General features: G+C 44.5%; 1 protein-coding gene and 1 non-coding gene across 4 annotated transcripts; one reads left to right on the top strand and one right to left on the bottom strand.

The window, feature by feature from the left end:
• Positions 1–3,180: 3,180 nt before the first annotated feature.
• Positions 3,181–18,426, bottom strand: kpna2 (karyopherin alpha 2 (RAG cohort 1, importin alpha 1)). 3 transcript variants are annotated; one of them, XM_063196190.1, is made up of 11 exons: positions 18,408–18,426; positions 17,181–17,261; positions 16,886–17,026; positions 16,490–16,578; positions 14,155–14,423; positions 13,671–13,765; positions 12,932–13,195; positions 6,372–6,605; positions 5,816–5,998; positions 4,815–4,964; positions 3,181–3,508 (listed from the first exon to the last, which is right to left on the bottom strand). In XM_063196190.1, the coding sequence occupies exons 2-11, from the start codon at positions 17,244–17,246 to the stop codon at positions 3,419–3,421; spliced, it is 1,581 nt and encodes a 526-aa protein (XP_063052260.1). In that variant the 5' UTR covers positions 17,247–17,261; positions 18,408–18,426; the 3' UTR covers positions 3,181–3,418. The 3 variants fall into 3 exon arrangements, with proteins under 3 accessions (XP_063052260.1, XP_063052254.1, XP_063052268.1); XM_063196184.1 differs by lacking the exon at positions 18,408–18,426 and adding an exon at positions 17,535–17,568; XM_063196198.1 differs by lacking the exon at positions 18,408–18,426 and adding an exon at positions 17,471–17,498.
• Positions 17,889–17,961, top strand: trnar-ccg (transfer RNA arginine (anticodon CCG)). The gene has a single exon. It is a non-coding gene; the product is annotated as a tRNA-Arg (tRNA).
• Positions 18,427–18,480: the final 54 nt, after the last annotated feature.

The raw sequence follows: 18,480 nt of genomic DNA, 5'->3' as shown, positions 1-18,480 counted from the left end.
TAATATTATTACCTTGGGGGCTAACATCAAAATAACACTTGCATCCATTCAGTAGCATACACGTCATGTGGCTCTACCTTTGACAGTATATTCTATTTACTGTCAATGGACAGGTGTCGTGCCGAAAAGCGAGTGCCTGCTAAAACACGAGTGCCCTCATTGAAACCAATGGAAACCAATGACCAATTTTTCAGATATTTTTTACCCATTTTTGCCGATAAATCCGACGCAATTTAAGATGGAAAGCCTATCAATAAAGCATCTACATTCCTTCTGGAAGTATTACAAAGAACTGGTTACAATTTCTGTATTATTTCCATAAAAGAATCTAAGAATTGTCATAACAAATGTTAAAGTTTCATTCAAATAGCTCATATTAAGTGGAGGACGAGTAATGTTTCATAAGCATATTTTTAGTTCATAAATTATGTAATTAATTCTGCAAAAAATAGTATAATTTTCTCTCAAAAAATGTCATTGGTTTCAATGAGGGCACTCGTGTTCTGGCAGGCACTCGCTTTTTGGCACGACAGGGGTGTCTACTGATGGACGAGGGCTAATGGCAACTTGGAACTTCCACAGTAACTTTTGAGGTGCATGCACGCTTCTTTTTTCCACTTCTCTACATATTGGCCTATCTACCCTCATTTGCCGTCATGAGTTGGCTATTGTTCAGTGTTCTGCACATACATGATGACAGGATAATATATTTTATTAATAGATTGCCATACGTGATTACGGATAGTTCTAGTCGTGGAGTCATGCATATTTTGGTATGACGCACAATACCTGTTACCAGAGCCATCTAATAACAGAGTTGCGCAAACCGGGGACCAGGAAGTCGGTTGGTGATGTGATTCGCGTAGATTAAAATGTTTCTTAACAGTAAACTTCTGTTCGTTGGAAACTAACACAGAACCATCACATACCAAACAAAGATTAAGTACAAACAAATTACATTACCTTTACCACATTTTCTGTGTTCTACCGCCACCTCCTGGAACTAAGTAACTTCTAATAGAACTAAAGTCAATGGGGATTTCCATGTTAACGCTCCGTGAGGCTCCATGAGAGCCGCCATTGCTGTGGAAAGATTGGTCCATAGAGGTCTATGGGAGTGGCGTAACTCTGATATTAGATGGCTCTGCCTGTTACACCTGTTCACAGAATGGGCCACGACTCCAGTATTCCTATGTCTTTATACGGTGTCATGGTAGATTACGGATGTACTCCGAGCACAACCGTTAGAACTATCGCTTTATTTCCCCCAGTTAAAATGATCCGACGCAAAGGGAAACCGAATTTAGTTCGCTGCTAATCTGCTAATTTATAGCGCAGTAATAGTCAGCAGTCGACCACATTTTCTCATTCGGAAGTAATCTCGTTTCGGTCCAATATCAAAAAAAGTACCAACATATTGCCGTCAAATACGGCGAAACATTGGGTGAACCATTATGTTCAGGACGACAGACCTCGAGCTTTATTTATTTTCATAAGTTTACGGATTTAGCAACTGGACGCAATTCACTATTCCCATTGAGGCTACCTTTCTCAAAGCCCATTTACCTTTGAAACGGTGATTTTGACGGTGCTCACTTGTAAAACTACAGCGACAGCACCAAGATGGATAATATATGATGACAGGAGGAGGACACTTGTGTCAGAGATTATAGGAGTAGTCTCTCTGCTTGTGTGTCTTCGAAGCAAACTTTCTATCTGCAGCTCACACCTCGACTCGAGCGGAGCGACAACAAATGAAGACCCCTAAACCAGCGCTCTGATAGGTCAATATTTCCCCCCCCACACGTTGCTGGCCAATGGAAAGGCCAGCGCGAGAGTTGCAAGCAGAGCCATATCTACGGCTCTGGCTGGTTGCAAGTCTACAGAGAAATATAATATATAAGGGCCCGTGAAAACACTTTGCTATTGTTTTTTCCCGTATTTTGAAGCGACAGCTACGTAGTTTGATGTCAAAATCCGTTTCTGCTACACAAAATGCGTAATGGTCGGCAGGTATGAAAAACAGTCCCTCAAAAGTTGTTGTGGCGAGGCTGACAGCTGGGAAACTTTATCGTTTTCTCCACGGAGGAGGGGCCAGGAGGCGGGACGAGGAGACAAGCACAAGTGGAGGAGGCAAGGTCGCATATTGGGATGCACCCATAGGTTCCCCACCCCTGGTGTAGGCCTACACTGAACACCAGGACAGTGAGTGGGCCCTGGGCAAGGTTAATCAGACTTCATCAGCAGACATGCACAGGGCCCATTCACTACCCAATCTCAGTGACAATTGACAGAATAACCATTATTTAGCTGAGCAAGGTTCAGATCATCGACCATATTTGCAGCAGAAGACGCAAAACAAGAGGTACTAAGAGTGATCTTTGATTTGGTGTGATATGGTTACTGAATGATTGTAGCAAATGGCTAACATAACTTAAGTTATCTGCTCCAGAGAAAATCCCAGTGGCCCTTGTTACATTTCATGTTGTGCATGTTTTTTTCTTCTCTGCATTGAATATGCATTATAATCAGCCTGCTTAGCTTCCTGTTGAAAGCGTGAAAAAGTGAAAGTAAAAGCCTCATTGGGAAACTCCAGCTCCCATAGTCATTGTGACACAGCACTCCACAGCACAGAGGTGAGCACTGCACACAACGAAATTACATTCATGCCTCATCCGTACAAGGGGGCCATCCTCAATGGCGCCCCAAGGGAGCAGTGCGGCGGGACGGTACCATGCTCAGGGTACCTCAGTCATGGAGGAGAGCATTTGTTAATTACTCCCTCCACCAACCTGGCGGGTCAGAAGTCGAACCGGCAACCTTTGGGCTACAAGTCTGACGCCCTAACCACTTGCCCATGACATGTTGGGAAGAAACTAGGTTCCCACAGCCATGTGTTCACATTTCCCCTTTCTAAACTAGTGTCAGATTTGTATCCCTCTTCTTCCCTACTTTCTAGCTTTTTTTCCTCACACACGTAATTCAACATTTGGTCCATGGCCCAATAAGTCAAGCAAATAATTCTCATCATTCCAAACATGCTGAATTTCGTCCTTTCAAAACATGTCCACCGGTGTGCATGTTTCAAGGGCTTTCTGTATTCATCCGGTGCGCCATATGTTTATACAGCTTGTAAAATACATTAAAAAATGAGACAATTTGAATACATTTCTACCAGTATATTGTATAAAGTGTTTATTTACAGTTTGTAGTAAACAGTACAGAACATTATGTATACTTATGTACACAACTGAAATGTGTTTTACCAACCAATTAAAAAAACTAAATAAAACAAAGAAAGTAAAACAGACATGGGACAGACCACAGGGAAATGGATTTTACCAATTAAAAAAATAAAAACAAAGAAAATAAAACAGACATGGGACAGACGACAGGGGAATGGGAGTGGGAGTGAGGGTTAAAAGTTGAAAGTGCTTTGGTTCTCCGGTATCTGGAAGGCGTAGCCATCTGTGGTCGTCTCCGGTGCCACAGACTCATCCTCCTCTTCCTGAAACAGAAAAAGAAAGAAAGTGCCCATTACTCCACTGGGGTTATCATAAAACAAAATTACTTTATTTCATATCAGTGGTTGTTTAAAGGTGCACTGTGTAGGATGGTGGCCAGAGTAGGTATTGCAACTATGTTGCTCATTGAATCTGTGCTGCCTATTGTCAAATTTGATCGTTTCGTGAATAATATCATATCTTCCACTTTGAATTGGTGCAGGGAGTTCTGCTATACTTTTGGCATAGGTCAACGCAATCATACGAGACTACAAATGTGTGATGTGACTCGATGTGTGAATCACTATTCAATATTCAGTCGCCCAGTTGAACGGACATTTTAATTGTGAGATCGATGGGTTTCGGTTGCAGGTTGGCGCACTGACGAGAGACGGCTACTCAAGACCGCCAAGATTTTTTTCCCCCAGGAGAGTGGCTCGGGAATCAGTCTTCCTCAGCGGTGTAGTCCACTTTTTTGAAGTGGGTATACTGTATATTCGAGCATTTTTGGAAGTGGGTATACTGTATACATGTATGCTATTCTAAATAATGGATCAATCAATTTTAAGTGGGCATACTGAAGCCCCTAAAATTTAGAAGTGGGTATACTCTGTATACCTGCGTTCTACGTAGACTACTCCACCAGTCTTCCTGCATCTCTTATGGTGAGCTGCAGATGCTGTCCACATTCGGTTTTTGGCTTTTATGATATTATGCTGACTTTGCAAACCTGATTTCGAGCGAGTGGTTACACTACCATGTGTGCCTGAATGACCTTTAAAGGGGTATGCCACTATTTTGGGGCTTAATGTTAAGTTCATGTTAAGCGTCGTCTTGCTTTAAGACAAGTTAAAAGAGGGAGTATGTAGCTAAGCTAGTGAAAGTCAATGGATCACTGTAGCAAGTAGCATGCTATACGGGTGCATTGACTTTCACTAGCTTAGCGACATGCTCCCTCTTTTAACTTGTCTTAAAGCAAGACAACGGCTTACATGAAAAATAAGACACTTTACCACCTTTATAAACCCCAGCCAATGATTTTAACTGTATTAAGCCCCAAAATAGTGGCAAACCCCTTTAATGTGCCAGCCGTGACAGATTGCATAAAGTGAATGTAACATGGTCGCCAGCCGCAGATAGCCGGGTTGCGTTTCTAAATGTCGTAAACTGCAATATCTGCGCTGGTTTCTATGATAGCATGATAAATGAGGGCTGATATGTGGTCCTTACAACTTCAGCACTACGCTGAGGGACCTCACCTCGTCTGAGAAGTACTTTCTATCAGGTTGAGGGCCGCTTTGTAGAACTCACCTCGTCTGAGAAGTACTTTTCTATCAGGTTGAGGGCCGCTTTGTAGACCGCCTCATTGTCATGGGTCTGCAGAGCTTCGATCTTGTCCAGGCCACCACACTCCTCGATCATCACACACATTTTCTCCGTCTCGCCAATCTTCTCCGCGGCCTGTGACCCCACAAAGAAAAAAAAAAAAACCAACAGAACAAAGTATGAAAATACTGATAATACACCAAGCAGAAAATAACAATCAAAACAGATCACATATTCTACATCTCATCATGTCTTCGTTCGCAACACGGATTTCTTTTACGCGTTTGTTGTTGTACCACACGTTTTGATGACACCTAAAAACCCTGAAGAAGCTGGAATTTGTCAGTGTCAGTGAGTCAAAAACAAAACAAAATTGACTTGAATCTTCTACACTAAGCTAACCAGTCATTTACCTAATGATTCACCACTCGGAGTGAGGGAAACCTGTAGCCTCCCTCAAGCCGGTCCAAAGTTTCCTGCAGTTTGACCTTTTTGTCCATCGTACCGGTCATTTCCTCTCCTTTCCCATAGGCTAGTACCTCTTGATTCCTCCACAGGATTAGTCAGGATATCAAGTCATGTACCTGCAGGCTGTGCTTGCTACCGTCTCTCTTTTGGCTCACACTGAAGCATCTTTTGAGTGCCATGAAAAGTGTCATATAAAACTAATGCATTATGCATGCATTATTACTATTACTACTACGACTGCTACTTCTGTCATGGGTAAGCGGTTAGGTACTACTACTTCTGTCATTGGTAAGCGGTAAGGTCACTTGTGTGCGTGGAGTGCTGTGTCACAATGACAATGGGAGTTAGAGTTTCTCAGTTGGCATTTCACAGACTTTTTGTACATTTCTTAGAGCCCCTTCATAATTTTTATTTAATTTTTGGTTTAAGAATTGAGGAAATAGCCTTGAAAGAAAGAAAGATTCTTTAGAAAGAACAGCAAGAGTGAAAATAAGAAAGCACACGGCCAGAGGGCGTACCAGGAAGATGTTGGTGATGGCGTCGAGGATGACGAGGATGGTCTTGCTCTCCTTGGCCGTCAGCAGGTTCAGCAGGGGCACCAGCACATTACACTGCACCAGGTAGATGACCTGCTCAATGTTGCCCCCGCTGGTGAAGTTGGTGATGGCCCACACCACCTCCTTCTGGGTCTTGTAGTCACCCTACAGCAGAAGCAAGTCAAAACACACTTATATGTATGGAATAGCGGACGACGAGGTGTCCCGATATCAAGGGAAATAATGGACGAGGCGGAGCGTTTTAACACCCCGACGGCGCAGCCGAAGGGCTGTTCGCTTCGCCAAGTCCATTTTCCCTTGATATCGGGGAATAAAGGACACCTGCTCAGCCAATCAGAAGACGTTCCGTCTGCTCACCGGGTGATAAAGTGCAATAGCATAACCACTACAGTTGACTCAAAGTGCTTTCAAATACACATAGCCACATTCCCCCATCAGCTCTGGAGGATACCAAGAAGATGGAAATCCATCATTGTCCCAAAACAATATTTCAAAGTTGCGTGTGCAGTAGACGTACCGCGTGCAGGGCCTCCACCATGAGCGGCACCAGGCCGGCGTTGACCACTTCCTGGATCTGCGTGGCCTTGCCGGCCGTGATGTTGGAGAGCGTCCAGGCCGCCTCCTTCTGGATGTTGCTCTTGGGGCAGCGCAGCAGGACGGGGAACATGGCCAACGCCCCTGCGTTCAGCACGCTCTGCGTCTGCTCGTCCGTGCCCGTCACAATGTTGCCCACCGCGCGCAGAGCCGGAGTCTGTGGAGGATAGGAGGAGACACACACACACACACAGTTTAGTACTTTTATTTGGATGGCAGCACATTAAAAGTTATACAGACCCAAATACTGATGGAAATCACAGAGTTGTATAGGGATGATCATGTTGTTATTCAGTCCAATATTTATGGATAAATATGGCATCTCCGTCTCCAAATGGACAAACTGCCTATGATGGCAGAGATGGAACAGTATTTTGCCAGTCTCTTTGCTGTCCAGATAGTTGCAGTCCTGTTAGGACAAGTTTGTGTACATACTCAAGACTCCCAAATACTAACTAATCTGCATTGGTACCCAAGGCCCACAATGGTATTGAGTAATGGCTGATATTTCAACATTTTAGAGTTAAAACACATGTCCACATGCACACACACACAGACACAGATACAGAAGTCTGAATTCACAACGGGTGGCAACACGGTTGACACAACAACAACAACAGCATATTGAAATTGACAGAACTGGTCCTTTAATGGTGTATGTATTTGGTGGTATGGACGTTCTACCGCACTAGACATAATCTCCCATTCATTTTCAATGGGGTTTTATGTCTGGTGAGTTAGAATGTCGATACCACCAAAGCACCTAAACGTGGCATGGAAATCTACGGGTATATTGAAGAGTGAAGTGTGGGTCACCGGATCAAACAAACAAAAACAGCTGAGAGTAAAGCATCAAGGATGATCTGGGCTTCCATAACTCCATGCAATGCCACTGCCCTTGACACACCATTAAAGGACCAGTTCTGTCAATTTCAATATGCTGTTGTATTGCTCATGCTACCCTTGACTTGTCAGTATCCGGTGATGCTGCATTTTTCAGCTCAGCCCTTTCCGAGATCTGAGCTATTCTAATGGGGGAAGATTTCGTTTACATACAAGCCAATCAAAAGAAAACATTGCAGTCCATGTTCAGAACTGTGCCTTCTGGCCCAGATGAGCCTGTGCCATCTCAGCCTGTTTCTGTGCTCATGTCACCTCTTCTTAGCAGTCAGCCCAACCCCCGACAGTTGCTGCACCTCCCCCACACCACCACCACCACCACCTTCTGCCCTCCCTGCTACTGACTTACTGACTCTTTCACTGACCTACAGACTTGGTACTTTTCCGTCATGCACCAAGTGTGTAGCTGGGCACAGTGGGCACTGGGCAGTGATAGGCCCAGCAGACCAGACCTCCCGTCTCCAGAGGTGGGTCCTGGGCTGCTGGGAACACCCCCTAGCTCGGCACCCTGCTGTGCATCTGTGTGCTTAAGGGGGATTCATACTTGGCGTGACTGGTGTAAGTCTCCTTCATACTTCACTCGCGACCTCACTCGCGACCTCACTCGCGCCATCACGTGACCCAAAATGACGTCACACGCCGTGGCGCTAGCAGCCGTGTCGAGACGTCGTGCACCCCACATTTTTTGTAACATGTCGTGCGCCACCAGCGACCATGCAGGTAGGCAGACAAAGCAGGAGTTGCGAAGAGAGGCTACAACTACTGTAGGCTACTACAGAATGGATCCTGCATCATTTTGAGAATAATAAAATGTCATAGAGAGTTATTTTATCTTCTCTCTTAAATGTTGTTCAGTGAAACAATTGTTTACTTTGTTCAGAAGCACGTTGTGTTCGGCGATATATTTAAAAATTCTGCCGCCAGAACAATGCTCTCACATGGTCTTGGAATGATCTGGCAATGTAGGCTACAACAAAAAAATATATGTTTCAATGTTGTAAGTCACAAGTCAGACGTTCAGTAGCCCTACAGCAGCCGTGTTTGGCTTTCTATTTTATACATCCGTAGAACTCACGCTGCCGTTTCTCTCATGAACAGCAGAGGGCACTTCCGACAATGCGAGCGAAAGCCTTCTGAAGTATGAATAGTCTGTCGCAAGTGATGACGTCATTAATGGTTCTCGCGCCACACGCGACAAAATGCGCACGTGAAGTATGCAGAGCCCTTTAGGGGCTGCCCTACAAGTCGCTTATCGGACCAGCAGAACACAGGGACACTAGCAGTCAACCTAGGATCCATCTCCCTCTATTTCTCTGGACGTCTCAGGATCCCAGCGTCCATATGTACTCTTTTGTTTCCGTGCGTCCATGAGAGAATGAGTTCATGTATTGCATTGTTATTGTACTCACTGTATAATGTCATGTCTGTTAAATGTATTGTCATTTTACTACAGTCCATGATTTCCTCATTTTGCAAGTTGTGAAATGCTAAGCGCGTGCCGTAATGTAAACGTGCACAACAAACTCCACTTGTGAACAAAAAGGCCCAAACGGGCAGGAAAAAAACAATACGCTCACAAAATAAATGCAAACGGGGACTGAAGTAAGACTCACCACCACTACAATCACTTAAAACATATCAGTTTTTAGGAGCCAAATCTCCGTTTACATGTTAACAAAAAGCCCAAATGAATTTTAAAAACCTTAAGTTAAAGGGACACTGTGCAGGAAATGGTCAAAAAAGGTACTGCAACTATGCTGCTTATTGAAATTAGGCTGCCTATTGCCAAAATTGATCTTTACATGAACGTTTAAAAGTATTAAACAAATATTTTCTAGTATGATCTAGGTACAGTCATTTTTGCAGCTAAAAATGGCTATTTTTGGAAATTCAAAATGGCGGACCATGGAGAAGATCCCGCTTTTCATGTATGAAAAGTGCAATTTTTCCAGTCATGATGCATACTTAGAATTTGATGCTGTTAGTAAGTATTCATGAAAAAGGTAACATTAGTGAATGGGCAGCATGAATTCTGGAAATAAACAACTAAAATTCTCACACAGTGTCCCTTTAACAAAACATATCCATATGTGAAAACAGAGGGCTGCAGTTCACCATTGCTCCAATCAACTTTTCAAGTGTCTGAGTACAATGAAAAGCACTATACAAAACAAGGGTTATGCATAACCACGATTCTAGGCACTAAAGACTAGGGTTGCACGATATCCGGAAAAAAATACTCGATAACAGCATGCAATACCTCGATAACGATATTCAAAAGATCTTTAGAAATATAGCCGAGTGTTTTTCTTGTCACTAATTTGTTGGTCTGTGTGGGGGGGCGTGGCTTTGATCATGGCAGGCTTCTTGCGCATTTGTTGACATTCAGCTAGCGATTAGACTGCACAGAAATGTTTTACTTGTTATCGATAATCAAGTAATTTTCGCGATACGCATATCACCACCCTTGACATCGCGATTTCGTTATATTGTGCAGCCCTACTCTAGACTCACCACGATGGCGATCTCACTGCAGCCCAGTAGGTGATGTATTATTATTATTATTATTATTATTAAGACTCACCACGATGGCGATCTCACTGCAGCCCAATAGGTGATGTATTATTATTATTATTATTATTATTATTATTATTATTAAGACTCACCACGATGGCGATCTCACTGCAGCCCAGTAAGGTAAGGTAAGGTAAAATTTATTTATATAGCGCTTGTCACAGACAAAACAGTCACGAAGTGCTTTACCATAGTGTAAAAATAAAAATAAAAATAAAATAAGCAATACAAGTAGGCGTTGCCACTCAGCATTATAAAAAGGAAGGCCTAAGTGCTCCCATTTGTCACAAGTATACAACTTCCACATCATCAGATAAACATTTTTAAAATAATGTAGGGATAAAAGGATAAAATTAGCAAAAAGCTTGTCTAAAAAGATGAGTCTTTAAAAGGCCTTTGAAACGGTCCAGTGAGGGGGCAAGCCTGAGTTCAGCGGGTAGGTCGTTCCATAGACGGGGTGCTAATGCAACAAATGCACGGTCGCCACGGGTCTTCAGGCGGGTGCGGGGCACAGTGAGGAGGGTTCTGGCCGTGATCTGAGGGAGCGGGTTTGAGGATAGGGGTGGAGTAGTTCTAGGAGGTAGATAGGGGCCTGTTGCTGGAGGCATCGGTAGGTGATGATGAGGATTTTGAAATGAATTCTATATTGGACGGGAAGCCAGTGGAGGGAGATGAGAATGGGAGTGATGTGGGAGTATCTGCTGGCTCTGGAAAGAAGTCTGGCAGCAGCATTTTGGATAGACTGTAAGCGGGACAGGGCAGATTTCTTCAGGGCAGGGAAGAGAGAGTTGCAGTAATCAATACGGGAGGAAATGAAGGCATGAATAAGCATTTCAAGTTCTTGGTATGAAACTATGGGCCTCAGTTTGTTAATATTGCGGAGATGGAGGAAACAGGATTTAGTGAGTTGGTTAATGTGAGGCTCAAATGATAAAGCCCCATCAAAAACAACCCCCAAGTTTCTCATACTGGAGCGGACGAAAGGCGCATAGGTGCCTTGATGCTGAAGGATGCTAGGAGTAATGGCTTCTGGTGCAAAAATCAAAATTTCGTTTTTTTCTTTGTTTAATTGTAACCAGTTGTCTGTCATCCACACTTTTACGGCATCTAGGCAGTCTAGGAGACGGGAAATGCAGGGTAAGTCCTCGTGGTTAAAACTGAAATGGAGTTGTAGGTCGTCAGCATACATGTGGTAGTTGATTTTAAAGTTGCATAGAAGTTGGCCCAGAGGTAGCATGTACAAGGTGAAAAGAAGAGGGCCCAATACTGACCCCTGCGGGACGCCGCAGGAGAGGGGGGCGGAGGGGGAGAAGAATTCTCCGATATTAACTGCGAAAGTTCTGTCTGACAGATAGGAGACGAACCAGTCTAGGGCGGATCCCGAGATCCCCACCCAGTCATGCAGCCTCTTCGTCAAGATCTGATGGTCGATGGTGTCGAATGCAGCACTTAGATCCAGGAGTACTAAGAAAGAGCAGTCTCCTCTGTCCGCAGTCATCTGTATGCCGTTGGTTATTCTGAGTAGTGCAGTTTCAGTTGAGTGTTGTTTGCAGAAGCCTGACTGGAATTTATCAAAGAGACCATTATTATTGAGGAAGGTGGTGAGTTGGTTAGCGATCACTTTTTCCATGGTTTTTGACATAAACGGGAGTTTGGAGACAGGTCTATAGTTATGTAGGGCTGGGTCCAAGTTTGGTTTCTTTATGATTGGTTGTATGGAGGCATGTTTAAAGGCATGTGGGAATTGACCAGAGGACAGGGACAAATTAATAATCCAGGTGATGACAGGTCCAATAGACGGGAGGATCTTAGTAAAGAGGGAGGGAGGTAGGATGTTTTGGGGGCTGGAGGACAGGGTCATACTCTTCACTAATTTTGGTATCAAAAAGACGTTTGGGGTTGTTTTTGGATGCAGCGATTAGGTTTGCAAAGTATGCTGAGCGTCTATCTTTGATCAGACCATTTAGGGAGCGTCTGAGCTCGCGCAAGTGTAGGCGATGTACTTCAAGCCCAGATTTCTTCCAGAGTCTCTCATACTTGCGGCACTCTCTCTTTAAGCAACGGACCTCGTCGGATAACCAAGGGTGGGGATTATGGAGGGGCTTCTGCTTGGTCTTCAGAGGGGCAACTGTGTCTAATACGACGGAGCATTTGGCATTAAATGATTCCAACATGTGGTCTACATTGCAAGTGTTAAAACTCGTGTCACTATTAAAATGCGATAAGAAATTATTAATAGCCTTCTGATCGATATGGCGGAGCTGCTTGGGCTTTACAGAAGGGGGAGGGTCAGAGGATAAAAACAGGTTAAAAAATATGCACTTGTGATCGCTAATTGCCAGATCCTCGCAGCGCGTATTTGTTATGGAGAGACCTGTGGAGAGCACCAGGTCCAGTGTGTGTCCCCCAGAGTGCGTTGCGTCGTTCACATGTTGCGTGAGGTTGTGGGATTCAGTGATGTTAATAAACTCATTTGCTATGCGATCGTCACTGTTTACATGGAGGTTGAAGTCGCCCACTATCAATAAGTTATCTATTTTTACCAATGTGGTCAAAAAGTCTGAAAAATCCAGAAGAAACTGTGATGCCGGGCCGGGGGGGCTGTAGATCACGGCACAGTAGAACGGCATCGTGCGCCCTACTTTGGTGAGGAGAAGTTCAAAGGAGGGGTATGAGTCAGTGTTTACTAATTGGCAGGAAAAAACAGAATTCCACACAACCGCAAGCCCACCACCCCGGCCGGTCAGTCGTGGGGAGCAACCTGCAGGACATAGCTCATTTAAATGGAAATAGTCCATGTTGTGTTGCCAGGTCTCGGTCAGTAGGTGATGTATTATTATTATTATTATTATTATTATTATTATTATTATTATTATTATTATTATTATTATTAAGACTCACCACGATGGCGATCTCACTGCAGCCCAGTAGGTGATGATTATTATTATCATTGTTATTATTGTTATTATTATTATTATTATTATTATTATTATTATTATTAAGACTCACCACGATGGCGATCTCACTGCAGCCCAGCAGCTGCACCAGCTGGGGCACGAGGCCCGACTGCACCACCACCTCGATGCGCTCGTTGGGGCCGTCGGTCAGGTAGGAGACGGCCCAGCAGGCGTCGGCCAGGACCTCCTTATCGGGCTGCTGGAGGAGGCGCAGGAGCGCGGGGAGCATCTGCTGCACGGCCGCCAGGGGAGGAGCCGGGTTCTTGTTGCGGCACAGGTTGGACACCGTCCACGTCACGTTACGCAGGTAGGCCGACTGCAATCACACAAACACATCACATTAGGCTGCGTTACATTTACAGACATTACATTTACACGTTACGCAGGTAGCCCGACTGCAATCACACAAACACATCACATTAGGCTGCGTTACATTTACAAACATTACATTTACACGCTACGCAGGTAGCCCGACTGCCATCGTTCAACAACACATCATCACATTAGGTATTAACAAACAAGACATTACATTACGTTACGCAGGTAGCCTGACTGCCAGCGCACAACAACACATGAACAACACATTAGGTTGAGGTACATTTACAAACGAGACAATACATTAATGTTTCGTTACCTTTACAAACTAAATATTATATCAAGTAGCGTTAGATTTCCAATTAACAAGACATTACATCAGGTTGTGTTACATTGAAATCATGTGTACTCCATAATGGATGTATACTATAGTCAGCTCAAGAAAGCTGATAAAAAAAATTATGTATTACACTTACAGAAAAGATGGCCAAGTCAGGGACAGCCAGGAGGCTGAGGAGAGCATCAATTCCACCATGTTTGATAACTTTGTCTCTGTAGGTTGGACCATCACCTGAGAAAGTGAGAGAGAGGAGTGTAAGTGTGAGAGAGTGCAAGTAAGTGCCCCAGTGCAAACTCTTATGTAATCTTCAACTGAAGTACCCATTCAGTTACAATGAGGAAGTGGCCTATAGTGAAAGTCCCACTGAGGAAGTGGCATCGTCAATGCTACCACTAAGCTTTTGAGAAATGCACCCCAGATTGAGGACCAGGCTGATACCCACCGGTGATGTTGCCCAGAGCCCAGATGGCCTGCTTGCAGTGCACACAACTAAATTGCATTTATGCCTCACCCAATATGCAAGGGACCGCAGAAATATTAGAGGGAGGGCAGCCACAATGACAGTCTCGTCATACTTTTCTCTCGCACGAGTAGAGATTTAAAACCAGATAGATACCCACCAGCGATGTTGCCCAGTGCCCAGATGGCCTGCTCGCTGACGTGGGGGTGTGGCGAGGTGACGAGGCCGATGAAGGCCGGGATGGATCCCCCATCCACCACGGCGCGTGTCTGCTCCGAGGTGCCCGAGGCGATGTTGGTCAGCGCCCACGCCGCCTCGAACTGGATGGGCGGGCAGTCGGGGCAGCCCAGGAAGCCAATCAGCTTGGAGATGAGACCCGCCGCAATGATGTGGTCGATGGGGGGCTGACGCTCCCTCGAGAGCAGCTTCCTGTCGAGGAATGACCAAGGGCAAGATGCGACGTTCAGCAAGAAAACATGCCTTATTGTTGTGGGATGTCTGCAAGATGACACACACTGCCCTCATGCATTGTATACGTAGCACATAGACATGGGCATGTTGTCAATGGAAGGTTGTCTTCCCCTTGAAAGCAGCTTCCTGCCGAGGAATAACCAAGGACAAGATGCAACGTTCAGCAAGAAACGTATGAAGTAAAAGAGACGCGCTCACACTAACGCCTAGACTGTTTAATACAGATTATAACTGGGTGCTGAATGCCACATAATATCATGATGAATGAAGTAAGCGAAGGACAGCACTCTTCAGATTTTCCTCGGTGTATTCGCCTACCAACGTTTCGGGCAGAGCCCTTCTTCAGCGTTGGTAAACGCCATTACACGCTGAAGAAGGGCTCTGCCCGAAACGTTCGTAGGCGAATGAACAGAGAAAAATCTGAAGAGTGCTGTCATTTACTTCCTTCATTCACATTCAGCAAGAAAACATGCCTTATTGTTGTGGGATGTCTGCAAGATGACACACATGCATTGTATAACGTAGCAAATAGACACATGTTGTCAATGGAAGGTTGCCTTCTCCTCTCGAAAGCAGCTTCCTGCCAAAGAGTTATCAACAATAGGATATTACGTTCAGCAAGAAAACAGGCTTTTCCTTGTGTGATGTCTGCAAGATGACGCACACTGCCATTATACATTGCATACATTCCCCCTGGGGATCAATAAAGTTACTCTACTCTACTCAGCACACAGACATACACACGTTGTTGATGGGAAGGTGCCTTTCCCTTGAAAGCAACTTCCTGCCAAGGAGTCATCGATGACATATTACTTTCAGTAAGAAAACATGCTTTCTCCTGGGATGTCTGCATGATGACACACATTCCCATCATGCATTGTATACGTAGCACATAGACATGCACATGTTGCCAATGACAGGATTTAGTAAGTGAAGAACTCTTGCACACCTCAGGTGCGTAGGAGTGGAACCTCTGGGTCAGCTAGACACCAATTCGATTGCTTGAAGAAGGTCAGTAGACCGAAACGGTGCAGTAAACCATGCAAATGTGAACAGTGTGCGGGAGCTTTCTTTGCTTTAACGCCAATGACAGGATGCCTTTCCCTCGACAGCAGCTTCCTACCACGGAATCACTGGTGTTACTGTAAAGAATTAGCACTATACATAGATGACTGTCCCCTCAAGCAACAAATATTACTTCCAATGAGGAAAACATCCCGTCTTGTGGGATGATGTCTAAGACGAGGCACATTGTCATTACACATGCACTGTGCACATAGCACACATACTAGATGCATGTTGTTGATGGTGGCGGGCAAAGGTGTAGGTTTGGCTCGAAAAGACATTTTAATGGCAAATTGTCCGGTTATGCTGTTTTTGCATTACATTAGTGAAACAGTGGTGGGAACAAGCTAGGTTTATCTGAAAAGTGGTATGGACATGTCCCCACCATCCCCCCCTAAAATTACGTCCATGGTGGCGGGTGCCTATCCCTCAAAAGCAGCAGCTTGCTGAGTCAATCATCAATATTACTTTACAAAAGCTGCACGACATTGTTATTACATTACTGTCCCTGCAAAACACTGTACTGTCCTACAAAGGAAAAGTGCATTAACTATGCCAACACTGAAACTGAGAGCCTTTAAAGCCTTTGCACAGCAAATACATACTGCATGAACACTGCTTAGACATATTTCTGACACCAGTTACATGGGTGTTGATCTTCAGTTCCCCACAAAAGCACATGACACATTACACAGAACCTTCCACATCACATGTGTCTCACAACATCAAGAAAGCGTCAGTGCCTTCCTTGCCTAATGCAACAAAGCTTGTTTACATATACATGCAACAACACACCGTGTGTGCAATGCATCATTGGGTGTGTGGTCATATTGTACAGTGGCAATCTGGTGAATAGCATCCCATACGTTAACATGTGCTTTATTTAGCGGGTCACTTCTTGTGAGTGTGCCAGTCAATGTGCATCTAATCGGATTGAGGATATAGCGTGTATTACTTACCTGGCTGCTTGCGTCGCCTGCAACTGATGATCACGGCTTTGGCTATTTACGCCATTCACAATCTCCTCCACGGTCCAATGTTGCGCAGGCTGCGAACGGCAAAACGGGATTAGGAGAGGTGTTGTTTAATAAGGCAGCCGATTGACAAGGTCGTGAGATAGCGTGACGGACACAGATAGCAAATAATCGTAGCTAAATTCGGTACACAGTTGACCAGAGGTTACACACCCAGCAAGAATGCTAAGTGTTGTGGACTGTAGTGTTTTAGATTGAGGCGCTATGTGAAAAGTTTATCCGACCGGAGGGAGCTTCAAGGTAGCACCATCACTTTCAGAATAATGGTAAATAAATGCTATGCATCGCAACAACAGTTGGGGACAGGTGTCGGGGACCTACCTGCGCGTTTTGGTTTTTCTCTTGAAGTGGCGAAGTCGCCTCCTCTGGTAGACTGCTAACATTTCGCCTTTTCAGGATCTGTTCGTCTTTCTTGGCTTTTCGAAGTTCGACATTGACTTCGATTCGTCTTCTCCTTAATTCCTGTGATGGTCAGACACATAACGCATGTAGGTGATGATTCACACAACACATGTCGTTGAAAGTATTCATCACAACGGCTGAGAACAATAGCCGCTAGCCGACTAGCTGTCATAGCTAACACAATGTGTGGGTAAGCGGCATGTAAAATACTTACAGTAGCATCCTTTCCCTTGTTCTTGAACTGACCCAGGCGCGCGGGACTATCGCTAGCGGTGTCCATGTCTTGCGTTCTGATCTGGAAAACAAAGTAACACTTTTAGTTCCAGGCGGAAAGCACCGGCCACAATGTGTCAATCCCTCGCAAGCGTTATATAAAGCCATATTTCCGGGCAGATTTGTCAGCCACACATGTGGTGGTCTCTTGAGAATGCAAATATTATATCTCGAAAAGCATATCAATATGATTGGCTGAAGCGATGTATGCTAGTGTAAACAATACATTACTTGCTTTGTGTACACTTATAATTTGTTCTATCTCAATATTTCGCTGAAGAATAGGCGCGCTCACCAACTCCAAGTTCTTGAAGCAAGTGACGCACGAAAAGGATACCACCCTTTAAATTCTTGCTTATTCACACGTTTCATTGGTCCATTCGACCACAAGCGCAACCTCATTGGCTTCGTTTGAAATTGTTCGCGGACTACGGCATGCTATCGCGAGATGAAATGTGATACTCTTGAGTGAGCGAGCAGCGATTACGAGTATATCGCATTGCAGGCGATTTAAAATAAACACCTATAATCATAATCGTCCCTTGACTAATCCGTTGATCTAGTTTAACTATTTTCTTGACTAGAAAAAGTGAAAATTAAGACTTGGGCAGCTATTTTTAAATCAACTTCCGGAAAGCGGGAACGTGATGACCCAGTGGCCTAATGGATAAGGCATCAGCCTCCGGAGCTGGGGATTGTGGGTTCGAGTCCCATCTGGGTCGTTTATTGTAGCCCTTTTCAAATTTTAAGACGGCCCCAGCTTTCATACCACGTGCATGTAAGCCATTTGCCTGGAACACACGAATCTGTTCAAGGAGGAGTTGTCAGAAAGAAGTATGCTATAAGTGCGAGACATTAACAGAACACTACCAGGAATCATCAAATACATTAGGTATACACAAATATGCTTAAAGCAACTCGATGACACATTTATAAGGTTTGAGTCTTTACACTGTCGCCGTGCGCTGTCTTTTACACAAGTGTCTAGCACATATGTTCTGCTGACGTGTTCGGTTCGGTACCCCATTCCAAGAGCATTTGAGAGAAAATTCGGCCAGATTAAAGTGATAATGTCGCGTTAAGAAATACGCAGTAGGCCTATTTAATACAGCGACTTGCAGATATAGGCTATTTATGTCATTCACATAACCAAGTGCACGCCACATACCTTTCCAAAGTTGTTTTGAGACGCTGCTGTCTTGCTACTTTGTGGCTGCTAGTCTTGTACTTATCCAACAGGG

The sequence above is a fragment of the Engraulis encrasicolus genome, chromosome 1 (genome assembly GCF_034702125.1).
Source record: "Engraulis encrasicolus isolate BLACKSEA-1 chromosome 1, IST_EnEncr_1.0, whole genome shotgun sequence".
Taxonomy (NCBI): domain Eukaryota; kingdom Metazoa; phylum Chordata; class Actinopteri; order Clupeiformes; family Engraulidae; genus Engraulis; species Engraulis encrasicolus.
The sequence above is the reverse complement of the archived record's forward strand: the minus strand, read 5'-3'. Positions and strand labels throughout refer to the sequence as shown.

Excerpts from the sequence above, each read along its gene's own strand:
- kpna2 (XM_063196190.1), bottom strand. The coding sequence starts at position 17,246 with ATGGACACCGCTAGCGATAGTCCCGCGCGCCTGGGTCAGTTCAAGAAC. Across the intron at positions 16,579-16,885 it reads AGAAAAACCAAAACGCGCAG|CCTGCGCAACATTGGACCGT; the intron begins GTAGGTCCCCGA and ends TGCCGTTCGCAG. Across the intron at positions 13,196-13,670 it reads CTGACTTGGCCATCTTTTCT|TCGGCCTACCTGCGTAACGT; the intron begins GTAAGTGTAATA and ends GTGTGATTGCAG.